We start from the raw sequence: 13,178 nt of genomic DNA on the forward strand, positions 1-13,178 counted from the left end.
CTTTGAGCGGTGAGAAAAAAAAGCTTTCCATGACGAACATTGAAAATGACCGTAGTTACTTAGGTGCTCAGAAAAAAAGTTGGCCCGTATAATTAGTAAACTATTCGCAATTTTGTAAACCTCCTATTGATGGGTGCGCGAGCTAAGTTTCATTACTAGTATTATGTTAAAACATTCAGTTAAGAAAACAACTGTGCATAGAGGGCGCTTGCTGCGATTATTCAAGTCCGTGGGTCGGATCCAACTTTTCTTTTGTAGTCCCGGAGGCCCTGCACGTGCCGTCTTTATTTAATTCAAGACATCTCTACACACTAGGGAAGCATGGAGTCCACGGGTAAGACTGTTCTCTTTGCACTGTCTTCAACTTGTGCGCTCCAAGCTTCCCCCCCACAGTGCTCCGTGCGGGGCAAAGCGTCCACCACGTCGCTAACGAAAAAAAAAAAAAAAAAATTGCGTGCGATATTAGTATCCGCAACAACCAATGTGGCTTATTCGTTTCCGCCGCATTTCTTCGTTTCTCCTCATCTGTCCTTTGTTCAGCGATGGGCATGCGATTCTCCGGTTTCTTTGGGAGGCTCGCGGTTTAGCTGGAACCTCGGAGTGACCAAAGGCATGCAAATGCCGGTAGGCCACACTTCACCGAGCTCCCCCGTCCTTTCTTTAGCCCTGAAAGCCTTCGTTTCCGCAAATAGCGCGACACGGCCCAAAGCAACGTTGCTCGAAGTTATGCATCGTGTTTGTCAGAGAGGAAAGCCTGCGCTGGGACTGATATGCTTCACCGTTAAAGAGGTTTAAAGTGGGGGAATCCCGAGCTCACTAAATGCCGCTATGAATTGCTTATTGTGAAGAGCGTAGTTTCTCTTCCTACAGTTTGCTTGGAGGGCAAAGTGCACCTTCAACATGCGTGGTGCAGCTTGTCTTACGGCGTCTATGAAGCTCTTGTCAAATGCTGAACCGCGATAGGTCGTCAATACACTGGTAATGCGACCTCCTCTCCACTGTGCTCTGAGAGCCAACATGAGCACGCTAGGAGTAAGTTCATCATTCAGCAGTGCAGCAGAGGTGCATTGCGTGACCGCACGATCATCACATTGGTCCGAAAAGAGAGAACACAAACATTAGCAATTGTCTGGAACGGTGTTGTACGCTTTGGTGTTTATTGATTGGTTTGCTTTTTTTTTTTTGCTTTCGTTAACTGCTTATCCCTCCCCATTCCTCGTTTCTTTTTCTACATTGTAGATTGGATTCTGCTGTAGTACATATGAAAATTTTCATTTTTTGCCCTGTTGAAAAATGATTACTTGGTACTTGGATGTCAAACTGAACCCAAGCTTAAATTTAGATCGGAACTGAGCACAAATCGGTGTTCTTCAAACATGCCTAAACCATGGGGTATCAGTTGTTCGTTAAGGAAAACGCAGTTCAAAAGTATAAGTGACAGCAGTTGTTGCTGCCTTCCCACATGAGAAGGCCGGTTCATGTGGAGGCAAAAAAAAAAAATTCCGATGGATTTGGGCTTATTAGAGTCATTCTGCATACAACCAAATTCCAGAACAAATTTAAGAAGGTCAGTCACGGATGCGAAATGGTTATCTGCCATTGAGTTGGCATGTCTCACATTCATTTAGTCTGTCAATTGGTGTCGATTTTATACAATGAGAATAATTATACTACAATCCTCAGTTTGTTTAAGTTCGCGGCTGCATTTCCGATGGAGGCGGAAATGTTGTAGGCCTGTGTACTCGGATTTGGGTGCGCGTTAAAGAACCCCAGGTGGTCGAAATTTCCGGAGCCCTCCACTACGACGTCTCTCGTAATCATATGGTGGTTTTGGGACGTCAAACCCCACAAATCAATCAATCAGCTTGTTTAAGTTCCTTTAAAATGATGCACAATGCTGTAGCCTCAGGGTCAGTGAGCATAGTGCTCCAAACTAGCTTCAGCCATGGCGTGCTGCACCTCATTCATATTAGGTGCCATTCTATACCACTGCCAAGGGCGGCACCAGCGGGTGGGGGCACGGGTGGGCTTCGGATCAAAGGTTCGACACTGGACCACAAGCAAAATTCTCAGCAGCACTTATAATGTTGATATTTTGTTTAAACGTGTTAGTGAGGTGCAGCGCTGCCAAACATCAGGCAGTCTTACGCCGGATCGCTGGTGGACCACGACTATGACGGCGCACTCGTTTGTGCCACCTGGCAGGATCAGCTCAGTGAATACCTCCTATACATGTATACATAGTGTTTATGTGATGTCACTTCCGCTGTTGTCGCTATCTCCCGCCATGCCTGGATACCTCGCTGGGTACCTACAACAGTTTGCGTGCTGCAGCGTGGTTTTTTTGAGGGCTCGTCATTTGTTGCTGTGCGCTATGTTTGAAGAGAAGCCATGCGGTTTTTTGTTGTCATGCTTTAACGAGCTCATTGGGTCAGGAAGGCCTCGCTTGTTCACTCGATACAAGATTGGAAAATCAAAACGTGTGACACGTATACAAGCCACCATGTGTCGTAGACCGGCTGCCCGCCACGATTTACGAGGGCCCATTATATCGCTTTCACTACAAATTGCGTGGTCTAAGAACAAGTAAACGAAAGCTCAAAGTCTCTCGAGCCGCAATTTTAAAAGTGGATGAGCGAAGCGCACAGCTCCCATCAAAAATGGGTCATCGTGCAGAGCTACGCAAGTTTACAGGAGATATATTATTAATACCAATTTTAATATGTTCCTGCGGCCCACACCACCAAAGTAGCAATGTGGCTCCCCGAGTGTTTTAAACAGTGATGATGTTGAGCGTCTTCGATTGGAATTCGTGGAAACAGCCAAGGAATATATTATGCAAGGTAGAGACTTCGCGTGGTGCGTGCTGTGCTGATGCCGGTCACATTTTTTTTTTTCGCGTATGTTTTGACTCATTTTTTACTTTGTATATTACTTTTGTTGTTGTGCGCTAATGTACAGTATTGTCCCTGAAAATGATGCAGACTGTTTTAGGGAATCAATCGACCAATTTTTAAAAAACCTGATCCCCCAACTTGAACCGATCACCTAGACTTCAAATTGCGAGTGAACGAATATTGTTTCACATCTATTTTCACACATTGTTTGATTCAATACCCGAATTCCCATGATTGCCTTCACAATTTTAACAGCCTCCCTGTCACGCTGATTGTGCACGCAGCGGTCACGGACAAGCTTGTATATACAGTACCTATCTCTGTTTGCAGGTACGTGCTTCGGGTGTAACTTCATTACTTACCCGTAATGAAGTTACACCTGAAGACCCTAATATCATCAGTTCTTCAAGTCGTTTTTGTTCATCTGTGCGAGCCAAACATGCCGGTGCTTTTCGGAAAATCGCAGTGTGCGTTCTCAATTTTTGGTAATAACTTTCGGCAAAGAGAACACCCTGACGCTCTGCTCGCTCTTCGTGGAATGTTAAATCAATTTGTCTCACCAGCAGCTGATAATTGCTCCAACTTGCATCATTAGGCAAAACTGAACAGGCTCATGCACGAGGAAACAACACAGGAGCAGTCGGCCACGGGGTACCCAGGCATGTCGGCGGGGCATTTCGGAAGTGATGAATTGGTGCAGTGTGACGCACGTGCACACTATGTATTGTATTGTGTAATGTGTCTGGATGTTGAACAGACTCTATGAAACCTATTTCATTTCAATCTAACTGAAGGTAACTTTTTTGCAACATTACTAATCAGTCTAGCTAAAATTACTACTCTTTGAATGTTCTTGTAAATTTGTGCGGCGGTAAATTGAACTACCCTATCCGTTGAAGGACTGTCAATACTATTTGAAGGTGCTGATATAATATGGTGGTGAAGATAGTGCAGTTGCCCTTTAAGTGGGCTGCATAACTAATGTTTGTCATGTGCTAAATGTATAGCTCCTGTCATATTCAGAACTGTAACAATGAAAAGAACCGAAAGCTTCCACTGTTCCAATACTTACTTGAAAAATGTTCGTGCATTGCAGTTTTGAATTTAGTGCCAATGGTGCTTGCATATTTTACTGTTTTATTAATTGTCACTATTTAAGCATTTATATATTTTATGGTCTACACTGTGAGCGATATATACACCCTGATACACAGTCACATCTACTATCAACAGTTGAACAGATCATGATACCTCGGACAATGCATAACTTCTTGTGTTCCACTCTTTGTCCATAATTGACCTTCACACCAAGTTATTGATCATGATAGTCAGTATTGTATTGACTGTATTGTAATAGTTCATTCCACTAAAAAGAAGCATGTGCTGCTTCCTTTGGAAAATTGGTCTTACAAAAAGTGACAAATTAAGTACAATCATCATGTTCTCTGTGACAACTTCACCATACTTGGCCTCTTAGTGAATACAAACTACAACTGGCGCTGTTCTCTCTTCAGCCATCTTACGCCAACTGCCATATAGTCTGTTTCCTCCACCTGGAATCCAATTTTACCCTCTGTTAGAATGTAAATAATTTTACATATCACACTGCAAGCTGGATGGAGGGCACTTCTAGCATGGACGAGGAAGATAGTTTGTCTTGTGCCAAGGCAAGGTAGTTGGTGTCCAAGGAAAAGGGGGTTACAACCTAACGGAATATGTCCACTCCACACAACAGCTATCGCTGTGCCACACACGGAATTTGCGTTAATACTTTATTTAGTAGTGCTTGTTAGTTTTTTTGATTGCAGGGACTTCTCCAGTGTTTCACAGATAGTTGCCTTATTCATTGACAGATGTTGGAGTCTCAGGTTTTGGATTGAAAACTTTGTGGAATGTTCTGGGGAATTTCGCCAGTGGTTCTGACATTGCTGTGTAGCCCACTGTAAGGGTTTAGGTAATAACAGTGATGCAAATGCTATTCCAAACTGCTCAAAAAGAGAAATGCTGCTCCAAAGTGCAATATTTGCTAGTAACTGCTCCAAAATGGTGTTGGCAAACTAAAAAGAATGAATTTGAACCATGAGACCATCCCGTGAGCATAAGCGAAACCAAAAGCAAGCTGTATACACTGTCATCCTAGTATGCTACTCGATGGAGTAAATCCAGAAAAATCTCAAAGGGTGACACATATCAGGTCATGGTGTCAAATTCGTATTTTTAATATGGCTTTTATTTATATGGGAATTAAATCATGCTTTCAAATAAAAATTTAAAAAGTGAGCATGAGGTCCAAGCTGGAGCAGTTGCATTGTTCTATACAGTCTCTTTTTTTTTCACTTTTTTTTTATTTCCATAGTTTACACAGGTGAGGGGAATTTAACACAGGTACGCAGTAAAAGATAAAAAGCCTTTAAAAAAGTTGATTGCGCTATACTTCCCTGTTCACCGAATTATATCACGTGCTAAAGCTAAATCTCAAGAGGGACATTTGCAAGGGCTGTCCTCCCCAGCCTGAACACACAAAACGTCCGGACACCCTTGGACCCCCCCCCATGATTTACACCAATGATGCTACTATATGGCTTGTATGACTAGCATACAGCATGTTTAATAGTATAATAATAAATATAAATATTTATTAGATGTTTAAGTAATGTTTTAGACTTTAGGAGTCGTTAGGAACATGCATCTACTCCGAAAACACCATCCCTAAGCTATAGCATTTTTTCCTGCTCCGTCGACACTTGCGTTTGCTCCAAACCACCATTTTTTCTGCTCCAGAATCTGCTCCAAAAAGCAAAATGTCGCTTCCATCACTGTAATAGGGTTCGTACAGGTCCTTGAAATCCTTGAAAACCCTTGAATTTGAAAAATGCATTTTCCAAGCTCTTTGAAAGTCGTGGAATTTTTCGCCATCCTTGAAAATCCTTGAATTTCCTGAGCAGCGCACTCTTACATCGACATTGTGGTACATCGGTGTAAGAACCTGTCAAACTCCCATATTTTCGAAGCAGTAATGGGGTGTGGGTGTAATTGATCTCATTTTGCAAAAGTGCACGTGAAAAAAAAAAAGTTAGTTTGTGGTGAGGGTGAAGCAGTGAATGTGATCGTGAAAAATTGGAATGTCACACGAAGAAGGGCAAGCAACCCCATACATGCAACGCACGTAAAAAAAGTGCACAGGACGAGTGTTGATGAACGACTGTCGTAGCTCGACTCTGGAAGCGTGCTGCTCAAACAAACCAAGAACGGTGCTAGAAAAGAACACACATACATTCACAGGATGAGTGTTAACCACTGTCACAGTTGTTACTTCTTGGTTGTTGAGCAATGAGCTGCGAGTGTCAACTGTGCTCAAGCCGGCACTCTTGATGGGGTGGTGCCATCAAATTTCAAGGCTGTAGCAAACACCTTGTGGGTTTAAGAATATATTTTAAGTCACTTCCCAGGTGTACGTAAATGCTCATTCTCCTATTCGAGGCCAATCGTGAGCGTGTCCAACGCTGATGTAGCTCTACAGGAAGGGCAATAAAAGTTCTAGGGACGTCACACCAGATCTGTAGTCTTCTGAGTGACCTCCAGACTTCCGCCCCATGCATATCGGCAAAGCAGCGCGGCTGCTGTAGGTAGCGGGTAGATCGTTTTGCAGGTGCTTGTGCAGCACATGTGTGCGAGAGCTGACAATACTCAGCATGACGCTTGCAAAGCTTTGTGATCACGTCACGAAGTCAGATACACTGCTATGTACCTGCACAACTCGGTCCCCACCAACAGGAACTGAAAATTGTCCATACCAAAAATGTGACCAATTATATAGTGAAAATGAATTAATCTTGGTGCGTGTATCATGCATATTGGAGCTATAATTAAGGCTTGCAGTAAAGAGCACACAAGCCACAAATATTGTGGCACGACCCCTTTAAGGCCTGACTACACTCGGACGTGACATCGTGCCCTCTCCCTATGGAGAGGGTGCAAGAAGTTATTAATACTACGCTCTTTTTTTAATAATTGTGATATTCATATATTGTAAGTGTAATGAAATTGTCATTTTTGAAAATTTTTAGAGTGAAGAATTCCAACTTAGCATGCCGCTTTGAGTCCTTGGAAAACAGGTCCTGGAAAGTCCTTGAATATCCTTGAATTTTTGCTTTGGAAACCTGTACGAACCCTGTAATAATGAGGAACCTTTAAACTGCTAATATGTGTAGCATTTACATTAGCTGAGAAAAGTCTTTACGGTTAAAGTGAAAACAAGCTGGCATGAAGGTCTTTCACAGTTGGAGGGCAGATACCCTGCAATTTTGTGGGTGGAGCTTGCATTTTTTTTTTTTCAAGTTGGAACTTCCTAAGGGCCACTACTCCACTATTGCTTTTGTAATAAATGGGGCCACAGCCACCTTCATTATAATACTTCACATGTTATAAAACTGAACCAAGCAGTCAGGGCAGTTGCTAATTGTGACATTGTGTTGACGTAATTTGCATGCATACGCTGGAAACAGCAGTGTACACAGCTAACTACAACCAAGTTCGTTGATGCTGCCATTTATTCTTTGCATGCAAAGTAGAACGAAGTTTTCTCTACGCAGGTTACATTGCCACTGAAACGGCCATCCCCACCGAAAAGCTGAACATAGTCGCTCATGACAGTGAGTATTCTGTGCACTTTCTTCAAATGGGCAGCTTGCAAGCTGTCGGCATGAACAGCATGCACTGACAGCTAAAACAAGCAGAAGTTACTTCGGAATTAATTCAGAGTGTTCATGTTAATCTTATAAATTAGTTCGCATAAAAACTGCACAGCGTGCAGAGATACTAGGTGTCCGGTCTTGAAGTAGTGCACGTTTGGGGGCTAGTTTGTGCGTTGCTTTAAAGGTGAAGATTTGCACACACTAGACGGAAACAATGACACTTGCACAAGGTGTTCGAGGTATAAGTTTCAAAGTACTGATAAAATTGCACATTAACGCATGTTTTATTGAGATTTACGGGCCTCGGTAGCTCCCGCGACTTGTGTTGACTTGTATTTTAATTTGCTCCAACCTGCAGCAGCTGCATCTGTGAACCAGAAGACTCCCATCAGCATTCTTCAGGAGCTGTGTGCCCGCAACTGCCTCACTCCGGAGTACAAGCTGCTGTCTGTCGAAGGTGCAGTGCACGCGCCCACATTCATGTACAGGTGAGCTAGCTTTGCTGCTGGTCGATCTAGGTGCCACTCTTGGAAGGCACAAATGACCAGGAGCAGAGGCATTGTCATCTGCCTTGAAAGCTGTGTGTACGTGCACAAGAAACATGCATGGTTTCACGGAAACAAGCCTTCAGCAGTGGAAATCTTGTTCTTTGTCTGGGAAAATTTGGGACCAGTTCCTTGTAAAGGTGGCTACTGTATCTTCGGAGCTAGCCAGGAGACTAGCAGTCTGCACAACGGTGCAAATTCATATGGGCACACACAGTGAATGCAACCCGGACGCAGCTGAGCTGCCGACGAGAGCGGACGCGTTTCGACGGCTCCGTGAATATCGGCTGAAAGCATCGGCTCGCGCGACCATCGCCCCACCGGCGTTCCCCCACTCTCTGCGCCCTGGCTCAACGCAACGCCGCCCAGCTCTCTGGCCCCACCGGCTAAGGACAGACCTGCCGGACGCCCTGGACGAGGCCGTGGGGTCGCCCCCAAGCACTCTTCTTCCGGACACCATCGACGACCTGGACTAACCACCCTTGGTGCCGTTCACTTCAACATTGTGCGTGGGACGCTCGCCAGGACGGTTCCGGCGTCTCGCCGGTTGCGTCTGGCAGCGGCGGCGCTCCCGTGTTCTTCATGTGAACCAGTGACGATGGCTGCAGCGGAGCTTGGGACGCAGCCATCACAACCATCATCCGCTCCGAAACGCAGTGCGAAACGCGTGGCTGACTCACAAATGGGAATAGATGACTTGTCTGCTTCAGCCACACCGGCAAGCAAGCGGGAGTGCCCCTCTCCGGCAGCTGTCGCCTCGCCTGGCACCGAGTCTAAGTACAAAGTCGTCGTAAAACCTCGTGAGTGCTTCGATGTATCAAAATTGTCAAATCGCCTCCTTCAGTCAGCCTTCGACACCTGCCTCAAAACCACCGCGTTTCAAGGTTTCTCCATTCACCATCCCACCAACAGCGTATCCGTATGGGTGCGTTCGCTAGCAGACGTTGACCGCCTCACCCACCTGCAAACTCTGCCAGTCACAGCTGATTGTACTGTACAGGTGCAAGCGTACTTGAGTTCCGGCTCGGACTTGCGTCGGTATGTGGTCTCTGGGGTTGACCCAGGGGAATCGCCGGAGGGCCTTATCACTGCTTTGACCTGCTCCACACACAAGATTGTAACAGCTCGTTATATGGGCCGTGGACGCACGTGCCTTGTCACTCTCCAAGGGCCTCGAACGCCACCAAGCCGCATTACGTACTATGGATGCATCCTGAAATTTCATGTGTACAAGCCCGGTGTGGTACACTGCTATCGGTGTTTTCGTACCGGTCACATGCGAGATTCTTGTCCCCAACCCGCAGACACCTCCATGGAGTCCGTCGAGACGCGCACGTACAAATGTGGGCTCTGCCAAACGGACGATCATGAAATAACGTCCAAAGATTGTCCAGTTAAACAGAAGGCTCTCAAAGCCCGTCGCCAACGCAAGCGCCGCCAGCGTTCGGTGACACAAGAAGAAAGGGACGCCGACATTCCGACTAGCAACCGGTTTGAACTGTTGTCCCCCTCCGAAGAGGACACACCAGCGTTGGTAGAACCTGAAAATGCTTGCTATGAAGTCCCCACGTACAGCGACGCCGTCAAGCGGGGCAAAAAACGTGTTCAGCAGCCTGCGAATACGCCTAAATTGAGCGTTACGGGTACAGACGATCTGGCGAAGCTTGACCAACAGATACAGCAGCTCCAAATGGAAGTCAAGCGCCTCGCTCAACGCAGAACCCATCTCGCTCGACCCGCTGGACCAACTGCGATGCGCGGTACAGACGTGCCGTACGCTGCTTCTGTGCCTGAATTATCCTGCGCAAGCGCGTCAGCACCAGTCAAGATGACTCCGGCAGAGCTCCTCCACTTCGTTGCCCGGCAACTGCAAGAGCTTTCAAAGGTGGTGCTCGCCAACCTTCCACCGCAATGACCACTCCTTTGAAAGCAACGCGCCACCACTGTGTCCTGCAGTGGAACTGCCGGGGACTTGCAAATAAAGTTGGTGAGCTTCGCTATCGCCTGGCGCTGGGGAAGCTCCCCGCTTGGTGCCTGCTTCTACAAGAAACGAATTCGCTTCCACGCATCCCTGGATTCACTGCGTATGATTCCCCAACCATCCCTGATCGACGCTGCACCAATGCGTTGGGACCTCCAGGCAAGGCTGCAGTGTATGTTGTGACTACATATCCTCAAACGCAGGTTCCCCTGCTGCAGTGGTGTAACCAGTGGCAAGAAGTGGTGGCAGTGCTCGTTAGACTTCCGCGTACTGACGTGATTGTGGTTTCAGTTTACGTGCGTCCGTATAGTGGCAGCGCTCCCCGACTGCGTTTGGGGTGGCTGGCTCACCTGCGTCAAACCTATCCTGGGTGCCCAGTACTAGTTGGGGGAGACTTCAATGCACCTCATCAGTCGTGGGGCTACCCTTCTTCCAGTGCTAGAGGCAACATCGTGCTAGACACATTTACAGACGCGCACTTTGTCCTTCTGAATGCCCCGGCTACTTCTACACGTCGGTGGGATCATCCCTGTGCTCCACCTTATGCGCCCGATCTCTCGTGGTGGTTGGGCATGTGTGACGTGTCGTGGGACCTAGAACCAGACTGCTGGGGGAGTGATCACCATCCGTTGAAAATTGGTTTGGCCGCGTATAACCAGCGCCGCCTCCGACGTCGATGCTACACAACCAACTGGGACTTATTCCGCAATGAACTGAACGACTCGATTGCTGATACATCGTCTGATCCATTGCAGGTGTTAACCAGAGCTGTACAAGCCGCCACGCAGTCAAGCTGGGTAGAGGAGAACCGACCACATCCAAATTTACATCTTCTGCGTCTGTGGGCAGCACGCCGTCGTGCAGAGCTGGCCTTAAACCGAGATCCGGCAGCCGCTGAGCTTCGTGATAACCTCAACAGACTCACCGCTGCGGCGCGTCGCTGCGAGAAGCGTCTCGCCCGCGAACGGTGGATGGACTGGTGTGCGTCACTCGGTCCATCGTCTTCAACCGCCTCAATATGGCGAACGTTCCGGAGTATGGAACTAGGCACCCGTACGCCGGACCCAGCGGCCAGTGCGTGTCTGTCTTCTGGATGCACGCCAAGCCAGTTCGCTCCAGAAATAGTTAAGGCTTTCTTCCCGGCCTACAACCTGGCCCCACCACAATTCGACTGTCCGTGTAACCTGCCTCCGGAGGTTGGCGTGACTCCCAGTCCGTCGGACATCGAAGGCATGCAAGCGCCATACACGATGGCGGAGCTCCAGGCAGCAATTGACCAGGCAAAAGTACGCAAGGCACCAGGACCAGATGGGATCTCCTATGAAGTGTTCAAGAACATGGATGGCCCTGCACTGCAGTGGCTGCTGGACACGCTTAACGCAGTCTGGACGACCGGAGGGCTGCCTGAATCGTGGAAGCATGCCGAAGTTGTGCCGATACCTAAGCCGGGAAAGCACCCGAACAGCCTCTCTAATCTTCGGCCGATTGCTCTAACGTGTACGTTGTGCAAGCTTCTTGAACGCATGTTGGCGTCGCGCATCTCCTGGTGGCTGGAAAAGCACGCCTGGTACCATCCGGCCCAGATTGGCTTTCGACCGCACCTGGGCACGGAAGATGGCCTAGATCATTTGACGTCCATGGTGCTTGTGGGAAGAAGATCAAGCAGCATTCGAACCCTTCTCGCCATGGACGTTCATAAGGCCTACGACAACGTCAGCCACTCTGCGATCAATCACATAATGCAATGGCTTCAACTTCCGCCTCGCGTCTGCGACTTTGTGGAGTCTTTTCTGGCACACCGTACCTTCTGCATCAGAGTAGGCAAGGAACGAACCGGACACTTTGTAATGAAGCGGGGTGTACCGCAGGGCTCGGTTCTAGCCCCGATACTCTTCAATATTGCCCTGTTGCCCCTCGCGTGGCAACTAGCACGCATTCCAGATGCCTTCTTCCTCCTGTATGCCGATGATTTGACTGTGTGGACACTACATCCAGACCTTCAACGCCAGCAGGAGGCACTCCAGAGTGCTCTCGACAAGGCGTCGGACTGGTGTGCGCGCATAGGACTGACACTATCTGCCACGAAGACTGCATTCATGTCTATCACCAACAGACGAGGTCGCCGTCGCCTCCTGCAGACGCCGATATGTTTGAGCCTAAATGGCCATACCCTCACCCCTGTATCCACTATACGTGTGCTCGGGGTCGAATTGGACGCATCTGGCTCTGCGAATGCGTGGGTTCGCTCTGCTCGCCGGAAGAGTGCTAATACCCTCCATCTCATTCGTCGCATCTCTCAAAAGACGGGGGGTGCCTGTTCTCGAATGGCCCGTATCTTGGTGCGATCAATCCTACAACCTCGGCTCGTTTATCAAGCTCAGTTTCAACGACTGACTTTGAGAGACTGGGACTTGCTCGAAACCGCCAACCGAGATTCCATGAGGGCGATTACATGCCTTCCCCGTATGACACCTATCACGACCCTCCAGGCGGAAGCGCAGCTCAACACCATCGACGAAATTGTACACCAGCGTCGAGTCGCTCGCTACCTAAAGAGTCAAGCTGTTCCTGCGGCGGCAGCTCTAGCTCACTACTATGGTTCAACGCTGCCACAGCCTGACGCACCCGTGGCAGAAGTTCCACCATGGCTCAAGGCACAGGCCAGTGACAACCGACCACTGACCCGCCTGCGACAATCCACCCGACAAGCGGCGCAGGAGGGCATCGTCACTACCACCGAGAACTCACTAGCGGTATACGTAGACGCAGCTACCGATAATTGCGTTCTGCACACCAGTCTCGTATGCCCCGCGCAACCTGAAATCCAACATATCTGCTCTTACGTAACAGAGGCACCGTTCCCATCCGTATTAGCGGAGCTCACTGCTATACGGGACGGGTTAACAGTTATGATATCCAAAATGGATTCTTTGTCACACGATAAATTGCTTGTATATACGGACTCCACGCAGGCAGTTCGAGAGCTGCGAAAAGTGACCAGCTCCATCGATATAGCCTCCGATATACACCGACTGATCCACTCATGTGCCTGTCCTGTCCG

General features: G+C 48.1%; 1 protein-coding gene across 2 annotated transcripts in view; it reads left to right on the top strand.

Annotated features, from left to right (window-relative positions):
* Nucleotides 1–203: 203 nt before the first annotated feature.
* LOC119178769 (protein Loquacious) overlaps nucleotides 204–13,178 on the top strand; it is a 32,885-nt gene continuing 19,910 nt past the window's right edge. Inside the window, exons 1-3 of one of the 2 annotated variants that reach the window (XM_037430013.2) lie at nucleotides 204–334; nucleotides 7,490–7,549; nucleotides 7,950–8,079. In XM_037430013.2, the coding sequence (XP_037285910.2) occupies nucleotides 322–334; nucleotides 7,490–7,549; nucleotides 7,950–8,079 (203 nt within the window). In that variant the 5' untranslated portion in view covers nucleotides 204–321. The remainder of the gene's footprint in view (nucleotides 335–7,489; nucleotides 7,550–7,949; nucleotides 8,080–13,178) is intronic. The other variant, XM_037430014.2, reaches the window with a different exon arrangement.

This window comes from Rhipicephalus microplus, chromosome 1 (assembly GCF_043290135.1).
Source record: "Rhipicephalus microplus isolate Deutch F79 chromosome 1, USDA_Rmic, whole genome shotgun sequence".
Lineage (NCBI taxonomy): Eukaryota > Metazoa > Arthropoda > Arachnida > Ixodida > Ixodidae > Rhipicephalus > Rhipicephalus microplus.